Below are 22427 nucleotides of genomic sequence, written 5' to 3'. Positions count from 1 at the left end.
TACTGTCATGAGGATTAGATGAGTTCACATGTGACAAGGGTTTAGAAAAGGCTTGCCACCAAGCACTCAACATGTCTTCACTCTTATTCTTTATTAATCATGAGTACACTTATTTTTGAACTCTTGAAATTCATCTTTCATTGTTCTGCCATTCATAACTCCTCTTTGATCTTATTTCCATATTTTTATCAGCTTCCTGTGTTCTAGGAGACCATCTGAAGTTTGTTTTCTTTACTAAATTTATCTACTGTGTTCAACCTGGCCTTCCTTGCTTGCATGCATTTTTTAATTCAGCAGCCTTGTCTTGAATCTCCTAATCCTTCCTTATCCTAGATTATGCCCTTTGCAGGATTGCTGGTTCTAAGTTAATTATGTGCCATCTTTGGAATCCTATTGAAACATCAATCAAGTATCATCTACATTTTATTCTGTTCCTTGCAGCAGGTCTTTTCTGAGGTAGGCAGCTCCTCTAAATTTTCAGAGAAATGATAAATCACCCTCTCTACAACTCAACTAGAGGGTATTTCTTACTTAATTCTCATGGAAGGAACTCTTGACCTAGGGTGAATGATCATCTTGGTTTATTCCTATTGAGGGTTTCCCAGGAAACCAGACTTTCAGTGCTAACACCAGGAGAGTCCCAGGCAAAATGGGATGAGTTGGTAACTCTACCTCCACCTGTAGACAGCGTCAAGGAAGAGCTCTGAGGTCAGGCTCAGTGGCTCATTCACACCTGTAATCCTAGCATTTTGGGAAGCCAAAACGGGAGGATCGCTTGAGGCCAGGAGTTCGAGACCAGCCTGGGCAACAGCGAGACCCCCGTCTCTATAAAATATTTTTAAAAATTAGCTGGTTGTGGTGGTGTGCACTTGTAGTCCCAGCTACTCAGGAGACTGAGGCAGGAGGATCACTTGAGCCTAGGAGTTTGAGGTTGCAGTGAGCTATGATGATACCACTGCACTCTGGCTTGGGTGACAGAGGGAAACCCTCTCTCAAAAAAAAAACAAACAAACAAAGAGCTCTGTCATTCAGTCATATTGTGACAAACAGACCTCCAAATCTTTCACAAAAGGAAGAAATTGTTTTCTAGTATTTAGAACTACTAGCTCCTTCCAAGTAGCATTTTAACATGTGATAATGTCTTGGAAATAAAGGGGAAAAAGGTCTTTAACCCTAAGCCTCCCTCTAGCAACCATCCTGTCTCCTGCCTTTCTTAACTTAGGATGTTCACTGTCTCCACTTTCTCTCCTCCTCTTCATTCCTCAAACCACTGAAATGTGGCTTCCATTTTCTAACCCTCAACTGGCCCTTCTCTTACCAAGGTTACCACTGATGTCCTCATCACCAAAATCCAATGGATACTTCCCATTCCTTATTGTGCATGGCCTCTTGACACATTCTTCCCTGCTGCCCACTCCCTTCTCAAAGCTCTTTGAGTCGTACCAATGTTCCCCAGGGTTCTGCTCTAGACTTTTCTCACTACACCCCCTGTTCTAGTGACCTCATCTCCCACAGCTTCAAATACCATCAACGTTGAAGACTTAGAGATCCCTGTCTCCAGCCAGAATGCAATCTGGGCTCAACCTGAATATTCAGTTCCTTACTGTATTTTCCATTAGGATTCTCTACAGACACCTCAATCTCAGCAAGTCCCAAACTAAACTAATCCTCAGCCCAAACCTGCTCTTCCTCCAGTCTTCTCATCTTGGCCAAAGGACTTGGCCACCATCCAATCAACTGCTAAGGTCAGAAACACGAGCTTCATTCTTGACCTCTTTCTCTCTTTCACCTCCTACATTTAATCAAGTCCTGTAAATGCTACCTGCTAAGTATCTTAACTGTTCCCCTGCTTCTAGCTGTCTCCAGCCAACCCATTCTCTGCATTGCACCAGAGTGATCTCTCCAGTAAACACATCTGATATTATCTTGGGATTAATGGTCCAAAGGGTCCTCTAAGACCTGGGTCCTGCGGACCTCTCCTGCCTTTCCCCCTAACACTCCCATGCCTGGCTCACTCCAGTTACTCTTTCTGATGTTTTCTTAGACATCATTTCCTCAAGAAAGGCTTCCCAGATGCCTCTGGACTGGGTCGGGTAAAATCGTGTATGTTCCCTGAACACCTCTATCACAGCATTTATCACATTCATTGAAATAGCATGGAAGACTTAAACTCTTTGAAGAATCGTCTTGTTCACTGATACATCTCTAGCACCTAGAATGGTAAATAGTAAGTACTCGTTAAGTCTGTTGAACAAATTAACAAACAGACATTCCTAATCATAAAGCTCTAATCCGTTTATTAGACTCCCAAAGTCCTCTACTTGCCTTTATGTTAGTCCAGTTCCAGTTACCAAGTACCTGATGAAAAATACAACCGCTTTGTTGGAGTGCTTATTCGAAAGAGCTAGAAGCAGCACATTACAATAAAAAGAACACTCCTAAACTAGGAGACCAGGGCTCCAGGCATACCAACTTTTTGTGCTGCTGTTGGTGACTCGCTTAGCCTCTCTGGGACTCAATTTCTCCATCTGCTAAATAAAGTGGCTAATCTAGATCAGTGATTTTCAGTGTATGCCTCACAGGGGAGGAGACTAAATCAGAGGGACCAAAGGACTGTGTGCCCCATCCAGATGCTCTACTTCCCAAGTTGCTCTACTTTGATCTCTATTATATATTGGAATTCATGCATGATTTGAGGGAAGTGAAAAAAAAAAAAAAAAGGATCCACAACTAAAACAAGTTTGAAAACCACTGAAACATGATCACTGAATTCTCTGCACCCTTTACATGCTGGCATCTAAAACAATGCAAAGCCATGAATGTCACTAATAAGAAGATATTAAATAGTTTTTTAAAAGCACCTGAAGCTTCTGGTTGCAAAATCCTGGAGGGGGCGGGCTGGTACTTCCTGGTGTCAGGAACCCACCAGCTTCCATGCAACTCCATCTCATTATGCAGATATGGCAGGACAGACATTTTTGAATCCACAAATAACATTTATTTAAGTCTTCATCCTTGATCCCCTTGATACTAATGAGGAAGCACAGGCAGAAGACATAGGCCTAAATGGTTTTCCCTTAAGTCTTGCTTTCAGGTGGCTCATCACCCAACTTCTGGTGACTCAAAGTCCGACCCTAGTCCCACATCTGGTAATGCTCTCTCCCAGGGCCCTTGCAGAGATAGGGCCTCCCTTTTGGGTGGGAAGTACTTAGCAGTTAGCTTGTGCTAGTGAGGGTTGTAGTCAGAAGACCTGGGTTTCTCTCCTGTCTGCCACTTACTCTGTGTCACTGGTGTGGACGCTTACTGTTTGGTTTACTCAGCACCCATCCCATCCCCACCATCTTTCTGAAAACTCTTTTTCCCCCTAGGCCCATTCTAGTCATACATTTTTTTTCTTCATCTCTAGTTGTGCCTTTGAGTTATAACTCAGAGTGTCTCTTTACACACTGGGCTTAAAAGGCTCATGGCTTTTGTTTTAATATTGCACTTCTTAAACCCAGCTATCACAACACATCACAAGCCTTTGACACAAGACTAGGATATAGATAGCTCGGTTAGTATCAAGTGCTGAAGTTATACAGTTCTACAGGGAGTGGCCGTGTTCTTAGATGGCAGACTCTCCTGCTTAATCCAAAAGTGGACAGCAGAATTCAACTCAGAGTCTTTCCCTGAGATTTTAAACTCGGGGACTCAGTCCACTTCTTTGCAGTGGGGAAAAGCTATAAGATGTTGAGGTGTGGAAGGTTCTAATGACCATTTGAAGAAAGCTGGTTTGCATGGAGAAAAAAGTGAAGTCAGCACACAGAGAAGAGACATGAGCCATACAGGGCTGGAGGTGTCTGAGTCCTTGGTGGCAGTTGTTCCTGAGGCCCAGCTGTTCCTTGCCCGTCCTTCGGAAGGGGCTCAGTTGTTTGACTCTTGGATTCCATGAGCCAATAAATCCTCCTTTATACCGAAATTAGTTTAAATTGGCATTTAGTCCATTACAACTGAACACCAAGCCTTTGTTAGAGTCTGTTTCTTCATTTGTAGAAACTACTTCAAAGGTTTATGACAAGGACTAATGAGATACATAGCTCTGTTAAAATCATACTGAACTATAAATTTGTAAGGAGTGACTATTATAGATATCTCATGATGAAGATAATGGCAAGTACTACCCAGATGGTGTTTGGACTTAGCTTAAGCTCAGCCCTGCTGCAAGAAAAGCAAGTGGCTTCCTGACAAGCAGGCAGTAACTCCACAGTGGGCATCCACTGCTTGTCTGCCCGGGGGCCCTCCCCTCCCACCAACCCACACACCCTTCTGGGAATCACTCCACCTCCACTCCATCCATTTGGTCTCCATAGGAACCACCCTATCCTTTCAGGGATTCATCTCCAGCCTGGCTGATGGGACTCAGGGTAAGCACTAGACCCAAGCTGGACTATGGATTCTGTTCCTGGGACTTTTAACTGTGGTAAAATACACATAAAATTTACCATCTTAACCATTTTAAGTGTACAGTAATGTTGAGCATATTCACATTGTTGCACAACCAATCTCCAGAACTTTTTCATCTTACAAAACTAAAACTCTAACCCATTAAACAATTCCCCATTTGCCCATCCCCCCAGGCCTGGCAACCACCGAACATTCTATTTCTATGAATCTGACTACTCTAGATACCTCACATAAGTGGGATCATACCATAAATTTGTCTTTTTGTGACTGGCTTATTTCATTCAGCATGATGTCCTCCATGTTCATCCATGTTGTAATATGTCAGAATTACCTTCCTTCTTAAGGCTAAATATTCTATCATGCGTACATACCACATTTTATCCATTCATCCCTTCTTAGACACCTTGGGTTGCTTCTACCCCTTAGCTATTGTGAATAATGCAGCTTTGTACAAATATCTCTTGGAAGAGCCTGCTTTCGGTTCTTTCAGATATATACCCAGAGTGGGGACTACTGGATCATATGGCAATTCTATTTTTAATTTTTTTGAGAAACTAATTCTATTTTTCCACAGTGGCTGCACCATTTCACATTCTCACCAACAGTGCACAGAGTTCCAATTTACCCACATCTTCACCAACACATGTTATTTTTCTGGTTTTTTGACAGTAGCCATCCTAATGGATATGAGGAGTCCTGGGACTTTTGAACTTAGAACCAAAAGAAACGTCAGCACAATCTCTCCCCATTTGCAAAGCTGTACAAGGTGAAGCTCAAGCTCTCCCAGCAGCCCCGTCTCCTGCCACGTGGAGAAAGCCTATTTGCAGTGAGAGGAGTGAGCTGACCTGCACAGAAGGGAGAGAGGGGGTCGATTAGGTAGTACAAGTTGTACCTGGAGTCTAGATGCTTCCCTGTCCTTGAATTTGATGAGATACCTCTGTAGCCCAATCACAAATTCACCTTTTTGCTTAAGTTAGTTTGAGTTGGGCTTGTTACATTTGTTACCACGAGTTTTAACGAACATAAACACATTAGTATTAATAGTTCTTCAGGAATCTTTTTTGCTTTTTCGTCCCTTAGTTCCTTTTCAGAAGTAGGTGGGATGTAAGTAATTTGTACATTTAAGAAACCCCAAAGGAATGCCCTTGCTGAAGTATATAGTGGTTAGAGCATGAGTGAGGAGTCAGCCCAAATTGACTTCAAATCCTAGCTCAACAAATGTTTCCTGGGTGTGTTAACTAACTTGTGTGGCAATCACCTCACAATATATACACATATCATCACATTGCACACTTTAAATGCAATTTTGTCAATTATACATCAATCAACCTAGAAAAAAACAAGAGACTCGCTTAAAGGAAAACACACACACACACACGTTTTAGCCGAGTGCCTTCAAGCAGCAGGTTCTTATAGGTGCCAGGGATAAAGCAGTGAACAATGGACAAAATCCCTGCCCTCCCTGAGCTTTCTTTTCAGTACTTAGCAAATGTTTGCTTGTCTACTCTGTGCCAGCCACCGTTAATTAAGCTCTCTGGGTAGGTCTGGTTGTTTACAAAATGGTGATAATAAATTACCTGGTCTATCTGCTTTAAGGAATCACTGTAAGCTACGCATGTGCTTAGCACGCAATGCCCAGCATACAGCGAGCACTCAGTGAAGAGCAGCCATGCTTATGTCTAGACACAAGATGTGCCTTGCAGGAGTCAGCCTCAGTGTCTACTGGGTGCCAGCTCTATGTCCCACAGTAGTCTTAACATAGGACCCACATCCCGGCAGAAGTTACTTTGCAACAGGAGTAAGAGGTAGTTACAGATAATGTGTGCTATAGCAGAGCAATGAGGAGGTGGGACACAGACTTTGGAGTCACCCACCTACTTTCAAATCCCAGCTTGCCCCTGGGAAAATCACTTACCTGCTCTACTCAGTTTCCTCAGTTGTAAAATAGAGCTAATATTAATAATGATGATACTACCTCATAGGGCTGTTGTGAGGATTAAATGAGTTAATATGTGTAAAAGTACTTAGAACATGCAGTGCTATATAAGTACCTGCTAATATTCATACTATTACATATAAACTGCCAGGGAACACATAGGAAAGAGGAACTAAGCCTCCCTGGAGGAGTCAAGGAAGCTTTTTCGAAGGAGAGGACATCAGCTCTCTGGGCCTTGAAGGATGTGTAGAAGTTCACTAGGTAAAGACTAGAGGAAAGGGCATTTCAGGTGAAGAAAACAGTTCAAGCAAATGCGCTGGCCCATGGAAGAAATCATACGTGTTAAAACAACAAATAAGAGCTAATAGCTGAAGCCAAGTTGGGTGGCAGATAAAACCCTGAGGCACCACTTTTGGCCATTAGCACTTTGGTCCACCAAACTAGTCAGTTTTGAGTCAGAGCTTGCCCTGATAACTTAAGAACTGACACCATACCATAAGCCAACCCTTTAGTAGCATTAACAATTTTTCCCCAATGAAGCAAATAAATCCAATCAATACTTACTGTTTACTGGGCACTATGGTGCCAAAACACTCTATTTATAAAAGGACCTACCTCATTTAATCTTTACCATGTTCCCTGGAGGAGATAACACCATTTTATACATGAGGAAACTGAAGCTGCTTAAGCAATTTTCCCAAGGTCACACAGATAGTGTATTAGATAGGAAAGTGTTCAGTTGCAAATACAAATAGCAATTTCTTTCTTTTTTTCCCTCCCCCAACTCCCAATAAAACAAAGGCTGGAGATAGGTGGTCATTAGTTCAGTTATTCCACAATGCCAGCAAAATGCTTTCTTTCTTCCCCATCATTTTTAAAGTATCAGCCATTGGCTCTAAGGCTCATACAGTCTCACATTTCCTATAATGCTTTTTTATTCTCATCCTAAAAGCCCCACCAGCCAGGATTTTGTCAAGCTTTACTTTTTGAAATATTTCATAGGTCAGCTCACACAATTCACTAATTTCACAGATGGGAAAATAGATTTGCCCCTAGCAAACTAACAGAGTTAATTAGTTAAATGAGCCTGGAATTCAGTGCTCTTTCCAAGATACCAATTTAGTGGAGACTGCAAGTTGTCCACCAAAATCTGTTCTCCCATTCCTTCTTGGCACAAGGTTTGACTACATTTCTCAGCCTCCCTGGCAGGTAGGTGTGGCCAGAGGACTAAGTTCTTGCCAATGGAAAGTGCGAATGCATGCAGAAGTATGCCTGCCACTGCCGGGTAGGCCTTCAGGCAGTGGGCCCCTCTCCCTGCTCCTTTGCTCCTTCCCACCGGCTGAGACCAGTGATGACCCAGCTTCCAGCACACAGCAGATGAGGACAATGCTCCAGAGGATGTGGAAGCAACATGAGACAAGGAACCTGTGTCCCTGAATGACCATTTGGACCAGAGCTGCCCCAGTGACCTGGACTGCTCACTTTAGACACGTTAACTCCCTTCAGAGCTGTTATGTGAGAAAGAATGAACTTCTTTGTTCTTTAAGCCACTGTATCATTGAGTGTCTTTGTTACAGCAACTTAGCCTTTTACCCTAACACAACCATGTAGCTTCCCTTTGTACACATTCAGGATAGCTGTATAAATAACCAGTTAGCCATCATTTTAGAAAACAGCCCTAACTGCCCAAGTAGGTGATAATCAAATAACGAAATTCCTGCCTGTGGCTACCATCCCAAGATTTCTCCATCGTGTTAAAGGGTATTTAAGGATTGAAGCAGATCACTTATGTAGAGACCCACTTGACTTTTATGCTTTTGTGTAATTACTTCCACAAATATTTGTTTCTAGGTGCTGGGGACACAGACTGTTCACTGCATTCATAAAAGCTTGCTTTCATGCATTTGTGTGTATGGGGGGGTAGCTGTTGTTTTTTAATGTTACACTGTGTGTTTTAAGCAGAAAAATCCTCTTTGTAGAATGTGGAACTAAGGCTAAGAACACAAATAATTACTGAGTGTTACAAAGGAGCAAACCACCGACCTGGACTACAGATGAGCTGTTCTCCTTCTTAGTCCTAATAATCCAGCTCCCTCTTCAAAGTCCTTGCTACCCACTTAAAACAACATTGGCTAAACTGTAAGTAGTATCTAAAGCCTAATCCAGATTTTTACTGAAAGAAGTAGATGAACCCAATAGCTCGCGGAGTGTTAGAATCAATTACGAAGGCCATTTAGATAGCACTGCTGCTGTGTGGGACTGAAGACTCTGGGTATCTGGGCTGGAAGGCTCTGCTCGTCCGGGGATCAGCTGCGGCCAGATGATGCCAGATGATGCAAAGCGGCATTCCTCATCCTCACTCCAGGCTGAGCAAATAGCCCAGAGCTGGTCTCTGTGGTACTTCTCAGCTCTCAAATGAGATCTGGCATGAGATATAGTAGTCATGTAAGAGAGGTGACCTGGGATGTCCTGGCTTTGCCACAAACTGCTCTGTAACTGTAGAACACCCATGTTTTGGGCCCCAGTTCCCCCCTCTGTACAAGAAGGGGTTAAGGATTCTTTCATCTCTATATTTATGACAATCACAAGACAGAATTACTTTCCTTCCCTACATTCAACAGCAAAGCCATTCAGAGGGCAGCAGGCAAAGAAGTGGAACCTACGCAGGGCGATACGTCAGACCAGAGCAGCGAGCAGATCTCTAAGGCGTGTTCTGCCTTCCCAGGTTCTTTGCTGCTGTTGAAGGAATTCCATCTTGCTGAATTTACAGTTTCTAAGTATATGGGCACTAGGCCCAACCACAATGCCTTGAACTTAATAATAGATGCTTCATAAATATTAGGCACTTTGATTTTTTTTGGTAAAAAACTCCTTATTTCCAATTGCCATAGAGATAACAATGAGTTCAATGAGAAGTTACTGCTCCAGGTATTGCAGATGGAAGGATTAAACGCTTTTTGAGGTAGAATTATTAAAACTAGTTTTTCCTGTTTGTCCACTGATACTTTTTTAAGCTTTAAAACATATTTAGCAATTGAGTGGAAAACATTTGAGACTAAGTTTCCTCCCTAAGAACAGCCAGCTTAATACCGTTCTTTATAGTACAAGTCTACCGGCCTCACCGCCACTCCAGCTCTGCCACTTCCTGGCTATGCTCCTTTGCTGAGCCTCGGCTTCCCTGCTGGCCACAGCAATGGGAACAGCGTCTCCCTCCCAGGGCTGTGGGAGAAGATAATGTACATAAAGTGCACTGCTTGGCTCACGGCAAGTACTCATCTCCACTCCCAGCGGGAAGATGTGGCTTCCCACCCTATTAGGGCCTAAAGCAGTTAAGAAACTGAGAAAATTATATCATGTTAAGAACAAGACCAGGTGGATACAAGGATGATTTCTTCTTTGACCACAGAATAAATTTATTCTTGAGATTCAAATCAGTTAAAGTGAGGCTCTGGAATTCAGCACTGTTAAAAAGGTCAATTAAGTTAGTTTTTTTACTCTACCTTCTCCTCTATGTAATCTTGTATGCATAGGTAACAATACATGTACCAAGAATTGCTTCTTAAGGTCCAGCAGAAATGATCCTTCTTCTATGATCCCTTCCTCTTCCCTCTAAATGGAAAATCTACAGAGCTTTAATGGCTTTGATAATTTCTTGCCTAGGTTGGTTGTTTATCTACACACATGATTATTTATAAGCTCCCTGACAGCAAGGTCCACATCTCATCTCTGCATTCCCTCTAGCCTAGTCCAGGAACTCTCATATAGTAGATTCTGAACAAATAAAATATATTTGAGTGGGGAGTTACTGCTTAAGGAGTACAGAGTTTTCTGTTTAGAGTGACAAAAAAGTTCTGGAAATAAACAGCGGTGATGGTTGCACAGCAATGTCAATATAATCAAAGTCACTGCATTGTACACTTAAGAATACTTTATTTTATGTTATATAAATAAATATTTAACACTGCTGTTAGCTCAGATCACTCCAGAAAGAGGGTTTCAACTGGAAATAATAAATCTTCAATAAAAGACCTTCTCCAAATGTCTTCAAGTAATATATAAGTGCTCAATAAACATCTGCTACATAAATGAACAGACTGCATGATCTATGAAGAATGTCAATTTTAAAAAAAAGCTATCATGTTGATAATAGGACATGTTGTATATAAACCAGACATGGACATATATATTTTTTTTAAGGATTAAAGAGGCTCTTGCAAACTTTTTCTTTATTTACCTTTCAATACAAATATAGACTTCCCAATTCAGAAAGACAGCAGTGACAGGATCATACAGGAGCAGCTCAACAAATTTCAAAGTCTTTAGTCTTCAAGGCCCTTGTCACAGCTACCTCAGGCTGCTGATTCTCCCCTTCTTTGTGGAATTCCAAGAACTGGTTGGTTCACTTAATCATCTCACTGGAGCTGGTCCATTCCTGCCATTCACTCAAATCCAGAACTCCTAATTTGTGGTTCACAATACTTCAGTCATCTACAAAAGCATCTGGAAATTAGATAATTTTAGCCAGAGTCAGGGATATAAAAACTTCTTTTAAGGGATATAGTGAATCCTAGTAGTCACCACTAAAAAGATCCTCACGTATAAAACTGTACAGTCTGTGCCTCTTTTAAAAATAGAAGCTTTAAGGTTCAAAGAAAAAAAATCCCTTTCTGAACTACATCATTACCAGACACATCAGCCACACAAGGAGCTGACAAGACCTGCTGGTTCCATTAGAGAGAACACGAGGCTATAAAACCGTGCCCGTGCCACTGAATGAAAGAAAACGCTGGGAGCTTTCTGCACAGCACTCCTCAGTCCAGACAGGGAGACAGAGACACCCCCCCCTCCTGAACTGGATCCCCGCCACCTCTGCAAAGGCCACTGGACGCGTCTCTTAAATGTTGGGTTTCAGCTCTTGATCACTCTGCCCTGGGGATCCCTTCTCTTTAAGCTCTTTGTCACGGTCTGGGGAAATACTCTGACTTTCTATGGTGTTGACAGCATCTGAGTCCAGCCTTCTTCTTTTCTTCAGTTGGTGCAAGTGGGATTTGGATTTTGTATGTGCTGATAAGACAAAAACAAACCAACCAAATAAAAAACTCATTAAAATTTTCTAGAATTAATCCCAGAAGCAAATAAAATTAACTATACAATCCTTTTCTTTAACAATAAATAACAGGATCGACACATGTATTGGTATAGCTGCTTAGCATTTTTAAGGGAAGAATAAATTACATGGCCAGCTAGCCAGCAAACTAGAGTGAGCTATCACATATCAAGTGCTCCTTGCTAGGTACTTTACATCACTAATCCTTACAATCGTCTTGCAGGACGACGGAACCATTTTGCTCATTTTGTAGAAGGGGAAACTAAAGTTCAGAGAGGTCTTATATTTTGTCCAAGTCTAAGGTCACACAGCAGGTAAATGCTTTCGCTTAGACCTATAGCTTTAAAAAGAGACCCTACTTTCCAGAATCAGGTCTCTAAGGCATGGGGCTTCCCGTTACAGATGCATTTCAACTCATAAGGTTAAAAAGTTAGAAATTCAAATCCTCATCTGTATGTCCTGCCTCGTGCCTGCAACACTTGGCCCTACAGAGAGGTGAGGAACACAGCTGTCTTTCCCAGTCCGTCCCTGCTCTCCCAGGTTGTCCCTCCTAGTCTGACATCCCCATGCCCAGGTCAGATAGGCCATTTGAATGACTACCCCGCAAAGCTCCTATTCTCTGAGCACACAATGCTCCAGGGAGACAGTAAGGGGTATTCATCTCTGACAATCTCTTCTGAGGGGCCACAGAGCAGTAAAGCTTAAAGGCCACTGTTGCCTGATATCAACTGCTGACCTGTCACTTCTAAGACAGTTCCCACCTTCTGACTAACTCATACAGGCTCATTTTTACTATCCTGTTCTTTTTTCAAGGAAATTTCATCTGGGAACACCTAAAGAGATGACTAGATTAAATCCTCTTTTATACACATCAAAAACATCATTTTTAAGGGTTTAGAAGCAAGGAAGGTTAGAAGTCAAAGAAAAGTTTAATTGGGGAAAAAAGTCAGCTTTGTTCTCCAGCTAGAGCCTAAGGCAAAAAAAAAAGGGCTTCTGGGCTGGCTCTCCATGACAGCAGGAGATGGGAGCAAGGACTTGACAGATGGCACTACAGAAGGGCTTACACAAGCTAAGCTCACAAAGGCTCACACATGTTGCTTCTCTAAGGCTATCCCTGAAGGACATTTGACAAATCGAACCACCAAGTTTCCTTTAGAAAAAACAATCAGACACTCTCTTTCTCTTCCCCTTTCATCATTATAAACCAACGGACAATCAACAATCAAGGCTTCTTCTGCTGGTTGGGCAATCACAGCCATCCCCAGTCTCTGACAATGGAGTTCATTTTGCCAGAGTTACCAGTTAATAGACCTAATCATTCTATTGGTTGGTATGAGGAGAAAAATCTACTTCATTGAGAATCCCATGCAAAACAGTACCCTGAACAGAAGGATCCCAGCCGCTGGGTAATCTACAAGCCCCACTGTGCCTAAAAGGAGAGGGCCTTATACCAGTTTCTAAATACCATGTAAATTCAAGGCTTGGGGACAAAGCCCTCTGGGATTTGACTGGAAGACAACGGAAATCCTACAAAGCCAGAAGAGGCAGAGCCAGGCTCTAAAGCAGCCCTAGGGTGGGGCTGGCCTTGAGTTGGTGGGGGACTACCTTCTTTATACATGCCTGACAGGCTTGCCTCCACAGTTTCCCTTAACATCTTTTCATCACAGTTTTAGCAACTACTACCATTTTAACATACTACCTCAAAAATTACTGAAGAGACACCACTTTTGAAGAATGTATTGGGAGTAGTAACTGCACTTCCTGCCCCATCCCAGCTACCCTTCTGCTTCTTCCAGTCTCTTTGAGGAGTTGCCTGGCTTCCCTTATAATCCTATCTTATCCCGACTGAGTACTAAACTCCTCTAAGGCAAGATTGTAAAGTCAAAGGAGAAAGTTTCCTAGGACTCTGGGAAGCCGAGGTCAGGAGTTCAAGACCAGCCTCAGCAAGAGCGAGACCCCGTCTCTACTAAAAAAATAGAAAGAAATTAGCCGGACAACTAAAAATGAAAAAAAAAAAAAAAAAAAAAAAAAAAAAAATTAGCCAGGCATGGTGGCACATGCCTGTGGTCCCAGCTATTCAGGAGGCTGAGTCAGGAGGATTGCTTGAGCCCAGGAGTTTGAGGTTGCCGTGAGCTAGGCTGATGCCACAGCATTCTATCCCAGGCAACAGAGCAAGACTCTGTCTCAAAAAAAAAAAAAAAAGGAGAAAGTTAATCACAGACCTCTCAGTACAAAATATCTATTCCAGCTGAAGCTAGAGGGCATCTAATCTCCCTTTGAATTTCAGAATACAGAGACAACTCCCCAATCGGGGGAAGCCTCCAAGGAATTTGGGCACAGGCTCTTAGAGGAATCTGGCTGTACCTTTACAAATAAATAGACTCTAGTGTTCAACCTACCAAAGACCTTAAATTTCATGAAGTCAATGTGACCTCACCCTTACAGATTTCTCCATAACCTTCCCCATACTCTACCTGCCCATTCACGGTCCCCAATGATGATTCGATCACAGAAATCACACATGTGATAACTTCTCTTGTTCTCAGTTTCACTATATGGCATCTTTATTGGAGCAGCTGCAGGCTTGTGGCCCTAAAAGAACAAAAGTGGGGAGAGCATTCAATTCAAAGAGATTTGGATATACTTCTTTGATATTACGGGGAGTGGGATTTTCCCAAGATTCCTTTTTCTCACCCCAAAGAGCAGGTGAGCTGTGTACACATTTTAGCAATAACCTTTCTAAATGTAATAGCAGAAACGCAACCTCCGGGCACCTAAAAGCAGCAAGCCCTTCTGCTTTATTCCATGGAAAAGAAGGCTTGGTTCCATAATATAGCAACAATTAGCTAAGTTAAGTGCTCTGAAAACCAGACAACAGACTGTACCATGATTAATAATCACCTGGATGAAACTCTGCACGATTCCAAGAGCAGGTTCGAGAACAGACTCGTCCCACTTTGAGACATCAGATACCTCTAAGCCATATACGGGGGGGACACTGGGACCAGGTCCTAATGGTAACAAAGAAAAGCTGTGAGAGGTCAGCCTCCAAGACCCAATCTATTCTGCTCCCAGGACTCCAAAATCCTCAAGGGAAACACAGGGGCCAAAGGAATAAATATTCTGCCATGATACTTATTCTAACCAGAAACATGAACCACAATCCAAGAAAAGACCTGGAGGTTTCACTGATCAGCAGCCAGTAAGCCTAGCTGTATAATCCAGAGACTCGAGTACAGGATCTTCCAGATCAGTCAGGAAACCAGAATAGAGTAACAGGTCTAATAACCACTGTGTGGGCTACAATATAAAGATAGCAAGCACATTATAGAAAGAAAGAAACTAATGCTTTAAGTGAGTGCCTGTTCTAAGTTCTATATCATCTTACAGTGATGGCGCTCTGTGGCAAGAGAGTTTGTAGCTTTCTTTAGGTCTCGGGTTTGCACGTATCCCTTTAGAAGCCTAGTATTTGTGAAACTCCTTGACAGCATGCTGATAAGCATGGGCTGGGAACAGAATAGTATCAGCCAATGAGCCACTGAATCTGAGAACTAGAAAGAAGCCTTGGAAATATCTATTTGAGCCCCTTCGTTTAAGAACCAGATCCAGAGGGTATTCAAGAAAAATTCTGGTAAACATTTCTGAATGGAGATGAGACTGGAGGTACCGAAGAGTACAGCTTACGGACATTTCACCCATCTCAGCCAATCATGTTGCAAGAGTTTAGTCTCTGCTGGTAGCTTCCCCAGCCTACACACACACTAAATTGCCTTCCACAGCTAAGTCAGTTGCCCAAAGGCAAAGAGCATCAACCCCATGGACAAAAACATCAAAGGCCTTGGGATGCCAACGGCTGGCAGGTGCTAGCCTTTTGATTGTGCCAACCACAAATAAGATTGTTCATAAACTGGACTGGGCTGCACCTGCCACCACATGGAAAGGTGAGACTGGGAGGGTGCAGGCAGCATCCACAGCACACCTGGCCTTGGCTAAGCTCTGCACCTGTTTCCAGGCCACTCTACATTTTCCTTTCTCCTCTAAGCCCTTTGTTGGGCTTCTGTGCCCTGTCTAAGCACCTTTCAACAAGTTCTCGGCTCCCAGCTGCTATTTCTGGCTTGGGTCCAAGGCCAAGCTGGGGTGGGGAAGTCCCTCTGGCTTCTTGCCAGAACCATATCCCAGCAGACCAGCCCTGGCCAATTGCATGCGGCTCCTGATTTACAGGGCAGCTGTGCCTTTCACTCTAGCTCCAGGACTGTGCCGGCATACACACGAATGAAGAACAGGCACATGACACACTATGCCATCAGCTCCTCCTGTCTCAGAGATGGAGGAGTTATTATGGCTTTACCACAGGAGGAAGTTTCAATTTATTACCAAAAAACTCCTTTGTTACAGACTTATTGTCAGGCTTGGGGAGAAGAGAAGCTACCTTAGAAATCTGCAGTACAGTACTGAGCTTCCACTTCAGCTGGCACTAAGACTTCTACCTTCTTCTACATGCAGAGAAAGCAGGATAAGTAGAAGACAATGTAAAGAGTCTTTTGGCACCAGAACTCCAATGGGAAGCTCAGGAAGAGGGTGGGAGCTAGGAGAGATAACGTCAGCAATCTAGTGATCAACAACATGGATCAAGGTGTATTATGTTCAGGGGCATCAAAGAGCAGGAGTGGAAGCTTCAGCTGGCCCTGTCTGTAACTGAGAGCAAAAGGTAGACATGGGATGATCTGGAAGCATATGAAGATTCACTCAACATCATGTGGGAAAAAAAAAAGCATACGAAGAAAGTACTGCCTATTAGCTGGGGGATTTGGGGCAAGTTATTTAACTTCTCTAGGCCCTCATTTCCTTATCTGTAAAAAGAAAAGAATAACACCTACTCAAAGGCTCAATAATAAATGAATAGCATCAAATTTAGTGCCAAAGACACAGTACAGGGTCAATGAATAAAAATATCCTTTCCTTTCCCTTAAAAGTGCTATTCAACAAAAGTTTCAGCTGGAACAGAGTTGGAACAATCTGAAGCACTACGCACGTGACCATGATGCCATGATGGAGATGCTGGGGGAAGCGGTGAAGGCTTTGTCTTTTTTTTTTTTTTTTTTGGAGATGAGATCTCACTCTGTTGTCCGGGCTAGAGTGCAGTGGCATCATCACAGCTCACTTCAACCTCAAACTCCTGGCCTCAAGTGATTCTCCCACCTCAGCCTCCCAAAGTGCTGAGATTACAGGCAAGAGCCACCACACCTGGCCTGTTTTGTCTTTTTATACTGCTCATCTGGCCAAAAAGATATTGTAAACAGGAAATCCTCCCTATAGAAATCTGATTGTTCTTCAGGTACAAAATTGAAGCTAAAATCAACTTTGAACATCAACTCTGCTAAGAAGACATTGCTATTTTGTTTGTAGCTGTTTGCAGGACCTATCTGTTTGAGGCATAAGACAGATTCCTCAATGAAAACTTAATTTTTTTTTTCTGAGACATCACAAGAAAATATACCTAGATAATCATAATCAACCCTGCCCCAGGTCAGTTCCAAAATCTTAGAACAAACAGGTCCAGAAACTAAAGTTCGTTTTCTGGGTTAGCTGAGGACATCTATATTCTATTCAAAACAGACTCAGGGATTAAGAAAAACATGAGACTTACTGCTCAAAAAACGGTTTTTAACCCATCGGTTTTGCTTCCGGGCATATCTCTTAGTTACTTGTTTCAGAGTCTCAATACCTGAAAGATACAGTAGATATAAGAACATCTAGGTAAGCACTTCTTACCCTACAGAGATGCAGACCCTCCCAGCCCAGCAGAAGAGAAAACCAGCCACAGCAGTACAATGTTAGACTTGGTGGATGAAAATCCCAATTCTGAGCTGAAAGCCATCTGGTACTCTTCTAGCCTCAGCTCTTTCTCAGACCATACCAGCAGGGTACTCTGTCACCCAAGGATGTCCAAGACTAGGTTAGATGGAGGAATTCACACCTTTCTTTAGAAGCTGGTTACTAGTCTCTGGTGTGCATTTTCCCTCAGTGATCAGGTACTCGTGAAATTCCTTGAAGCCAATTGATTGGAAGATACCATGTTGATAGTCCTGGCTGGGAACAGGAGAGCATCAGCAGATGAGCCATTGCTTCTGAAAGCTAGCAGGGGCCTTGGAGATGACCTAGTTGAGCCATTTCATTTCACAGATGAGGAACTGAGATTCTAAGCAATTAATGACTCTCTGAAATTCTTCCCTCCCCTCCCCACCAGTTCCCAGGTTACTTCCTTGAAAAATAACTCCTGGGAATGTCTGAAAGATTAGAAAATTGCAACTGTAACAAGTATACCAAACCTCCTTCCAACAAGTCTTGACAATGCCAACGACAAAGGCTAATAAACAAGTAGATCCAAAGCCAGTATTTTGTCTATGGTCTTTCAACCCCAGGCAAGAGATGGAGAGTAGGTCAGAGCAATAGCCAAATCCTCACCTATTTTCTGAAGCATTCTTCTGATTATAGCGTCTGTGAAAATCTCTTAGTTCCTCCAAGAGCCCAGCAGCAAGCATGTCATCTACCCTCTTATCCAAGCGCTCATCTAGAACTTGAATCAAATTAGCCCATCAACCAGCAAGCATGTTACAGGTGCCTACTATACACTTCTATGGTGAATGAACAGACTGCCACAAAAAAGAGAATCTGTCCAAATGGAAGAAAGGATTCAGAATCCAGATTATATAGTAATTCACATTATATTTACTCACACTTAAGACTCTGCAACTTCAAATAAAAACAGCCAGAATCAAGCACATGCCTTCTCGTTGTATAAAGAGAAAGAATACAACTACAGCTGTTATGAAGGACAAATATTTTATTCTCATACGGAATGTATATCCAATGTGTTTAAGAGGTGGCTGAAGACCCCTTGGTTTACCTTCCTTAATTCTTTGTCATTTAATTTGTCATTGTACTCTAACTTTGTGTTATTTTAAAGAATCCCCCAGAGGACACCTCGAATAGAAACAAGAAACTTTAATCCAATGCCATCCTAAATATATCCTGAATTACTAAACCAGACAAAGGAGCAAAGCTTGAGAGGTCATAATCGTTCAGATAGCGTGGTCAAACACAGCTCTATTGTGAATCAGATACCATTATTTTACGCTGAATTATAGTAAAAGTTTTTATTTACAAAAATTTCATTCTTCTATAAATTTATAACTGATTAATTTAACAAATTTTTTACCACTTCAATTATGCTCTTCTACATCTCTACCATTGCTGTGTCTCGGCCTGCAACAATTGTTTCCTATCTTCCTAAAAAGTTTGTGTTTACTGAGGATCCACCATGTGTCAGACACATTCTGAGCACTTTGTATATATAAATTCATTTAATCCTTAATGAAGTTATGAGATATATACTATTATTATTATCATCACTTTATAAGAGAATTAGGCCACAGAAAGGTAACTAACTTGTCTTACAACTCACATAGCTAGAAGATGGTAGATCAAGAACTTGAAATCAGACAGTCTGCCTCAGAGCCTGTGCTCTTAATCACCACACTATACTGCCTGTCCACATAATAATCTCATCTCTCCAGACCTAGCTCATAGGTTACCTTTGTACATTGGTCCTATTCCCCCTAGAGAACATTCATCATCCCTTCTCTGTGGCCCCACAGCACTCCGAATGTATCTCTAGCCCTGCATTTATCACACTGTAGTATCTGTTTCCTTGTCTGTCACCCCACTAGACTGGCAGCTCCATAAGAGGAGGCACTGCCTCTTATTTATCTCTGAAATCCAAGTAGTACGCAGAATACTTGATGCTTCATTGAATGTTTGCTGGATAAGTAAGTTACTACTATCACAGGGCATTATTATATTTTAGCAACAAAATGCAATCAGGCTAGCGAGCTAATCATCACAGCTACTTCTCAGGCCTGCTGGTTCTAGAATAATCAGTGATCCAGCCTCCAGCCAATCCAGGGATCAGACCTCCTTCCACAGGAAGCTTCCTTCTCTTTCCCCTTTGGACCTTCCCTGGATGGCAGTCTCTTTCCCATTCCACCCGTTCCATCCTGTCTCACCCCTGCTACCTTATCCTAAGTGCCAGGGCTATCCTTCCTCCCTTTCCAGACAGACACCTGGGGGAATGGCACTACATTTAAGTCAACAAATAATGATAATGATAATACAATTAATAGTTTACACATTTTTAGTGCTTATTATGAGCCACTCATGGTTCTAAGCATTTTATATACAGTAACTTATGCTCTAAGTTCTATCTCAGATGGATTCTGGGGCATCAAAGGGCTTTTACCTGTCTGGTCAGCATGAAGCCAGAGGATGCAGGGGTTAGAGAACTTCAGAGGACCTCCAAGGGGACCACCACCTTCCTCTGCATGTTGACGATGAAGAAATTCACTGTGAGAGATTCCCGTTTCTTCAAACACTTGTAAGCTCCTAAGTCATTTAAAAGTGGGGAGAAGGGACACAGCCATAAAACCACTGGGAAATATTCATTCTCAAGTGAAACAAGGAGAGAGGCTGTTTATTATAGAAAGTCTCATTCTCATTTTCACTGCATAAATCCCAGAAGACGTGAAGGACTAGGGTTACGCTAATCCTACAGCTACTCAAAAACGGTCCTAGAGAAAACTTTAGGTAAAGTAAGAAATAATACTATTTTTCTAAATATGCATAAATTTTCCTGAGATCAGTTAAATAGGTTCAGAAACAGGTTTCTTCTACACAAACAGAATGGTTCTCATTCACTTTCAGGTAAGCAGTGAAAGAGCTTGTTTGGGACACTTTGTTACAAGCCAACAAGTCTGGTCTCGCTGCCTGGCATGCCTTTCCCACAATACAAGTATGTCGTATATCCAGCTTATCAGCTTTCTTTTTAAATATGTCTAAAATTAATGAAGAATGTTTCTGGCTAATCCAGTGCTCTACTGGCAGAAAGATCACTGAAAAAACTTTAACTCACATACTCATTCCTAAACCACCATCCACGCCTGTCCATATCTATTATGTTATGCAGCACTAGGTAATTTAACTCCCAAATCTATACTCTACCACTCTGTGTGATTGCAACTTATCGGCTTGAAAGTGATCTTTCCCTTTCCTGACCCAATTCTACTTCCTGAAACCCTACCACAAGAATGAAGCCCCCTAGTCTTTTAGTGTCACTGGTCACTCAAAGAAGATCTATGAGAAAAAAAATGTAGTAGTAGATATCTCACTAATCTGGAGGTTAGAATACAGCCTCAAACCAAAAGAAAGATGAAAGAAGTCCTCCAATCCTCTCTAAAGGAGAGAATCTAGAGCTTTTGCTTGGAACCTATTGACTCTTACTAAGACAAAATTCTCCAACTTATTACTAGTTTAAAAGGAGCAAAATGAGGAGAGCTGATAAGAAAGAACTGATCAGTAAAAGGAGAGAATAATAAAGACCAAACTCAAGAATCAGGTGATAAAACAATATAAAAATGAATGTTCATCATGTTTCCGAATTTTAAGGAAAAAAAGGGAGAAAGATTCCTATTGATATGTTTAAAATAAAATGTTTGGATACTAAAAAGTATAAACTTTATTAATCTACAACATGCATTCTTAATGGGGTGATACTAACTTCAAGGAGATGAAAAACTTATTAATAGATACAATGTGTGCCCCACAAAGGACAACCCTACCTGAAAAATATCCTATTCTTTAATATTAAATTTCACTGGCAGAGGGAACCAAGGGGAAAAAAATTTCTAAAAAGACTCCTGGGGCCAGGCGCAGTGGCTCACACTTATAATCCCAGTACTGTGGGAGGCCAAGGCGGGAAGATCTCTTGAGCCCAGGAATTCAAGGTTACAGTGAGCTATGATGGGCCACTACACTTTAATGTGGGTGACAAAGTGAGATCTTGTCTCTAAAACAAATTTTTTAATAGAAAATAAATAAATAAAAAGGCTCCTGGGGGACAATAATGAAAAAAGAATTAAGAAACACTAATCTAGAAAATTCAAAGGTCAGGCGCGGTGGCTCACAACTGTAATCCTAGCACTCTGGGAGGCCGAGGTGGGTGGATCGCTTGAGCTCAGGAGTTCGAGACCAGCCTGACCAAGAGTGAGACCCCCGTCTCTACCAAAAATAAAAAGAAATGATTTGGACAGCTAAAAATCTATATAGAAAAAATTAGCTGGGCATGGTGGCGCATGCCTGTAGTCCCAGCTACTCGGGAGGCTGAGGCAGTAGGATCGCTTAAGCCCAGGAGTTTGAGGTTGCTGTGAGCTAGGCTGACGCCACGGCACTCACTCTAGCCCAGGCAACAAAGCAAGACTGTCTCAAAAAAAAAAAGAAAATTTGGTTGAGTGGAATACTTCATAAGCCCTATCAATGCCAGATGTTACTATATTTACTCTGTATAACCATCCATATAGTAGGTCCTTTGTTGGATGTTCTACTATGCCAGAAGTGGTTATCATTCCCAATACTGCAGAAAAACAAACCTAATCATGAGGCTGCAATTTCAAAATAACCTAAGAAAATATGACCTTATGAGTTCATTCAACACCTCTCTTTCCAACAAGAAAGTCTCCATGTGCAAAGGTGAGCTGATCTACAAGACAGTTTATAAAATCTACCTCCCACTGGGAAAGCTGCTGGGGCAGAACTCAGCATTGCACAATCAATTATGAAATGCAAAGCAGAAAGTACATGGGCTGCATGCCAGAAAAAAATTTATATGAAAACTGTTATACAAGCAAAGATCAAATAGAAAATGGAGCAAGATTACATAGGCCCTAGGGAAAAATGATATTGTACCATGTATGCATTTAAAATGTAAGAACAAAGTAGGGTGCAACTATTTATTAAGGGAGTTGAACTGAAGCAGTAAGTCAGAGACTCCCAACCTGCTGAGCTAGAACAACAAACACATCAATCTCTACTAACTGCTATTACCAAACC

General features: G+C 42.0%; 1 protein-coding gene and 1 non-coding gene across 6 annotated transcripts in view; both read right to left on the bottom strand.

The window, feature by feature from the left end:
- Nucleotides 1-3404: 3404 nt before the first annotated feature.
- On the bottom strand, nt 3405-3570 carry LOC123636290. Its single transcript, XR_006734481.1, has one exon. It is a non-coding gene; the product is annotated as a small Cajal body-specific RNA 1 (non-coding RNA).
- Nucleotides 3571-10588: 7018 nt separating this feature from the next.
- Nucleotides 10589-22427, bottom strand: part of TRIT1 (tRNA isopentenyltransferase 1) — a 40574-nt gene continuing 28735 nt past the window's right edge. For 3 of the 5 annotated variants that reach the window (XM_045548161.1, XM_045548164.1, XM_045548163.1), the window contains 7 exons: nt 19786-19928; nt 17952-18063; nt 17464-17576; nt 17134-17211; nt 14388-14497; nt 13961-14078; nt 10589-11443 (listed from right to left, as the gene is read on the bottom strand). In XM_045548161.1, coding sequence (XP_045404117.1) covers nt 11274-11443; nt 13961-14078; nt 14388-14497; nt 17134-17211; nt 17464-17576; nt 17952-18063; nt 19786-19928 — 844 coding nt within the window. In that variant the 3' untranslated portion in view covers nt 10589-11273. The remainder of the gene's footprint in view (nt 11444-13960; nt 14079-14387; nt 14498-17133; nt 17212-17463; nt 17577-17951; nt 18064-19785; nt 19929-22427) is intronic. The other 2 variants (XM_045548162.1, XR_006734193.1) reach the window with 2 other exon arrangements.

The sequence above is a fragment of the Lemur catta genome, chromosome 3 (genome assembly GCF_020740605.2).
Source record: "Lemur catta isolate mLemCat1 chromosome 3, mLemCat1.pri, whole genome shotgun sequence".
Classification (NCBI taxonomy): Eukaryota; Metazoa; Chordata; class Mammalia; order Primates; family Lemuridae; genus Lemur; species Lemur catta.
The sequence above is the reverse complement of the archived record's forward strand: the minus strand, read 5'-3'. Positions and strand labels throughout refer to the sequence as shown.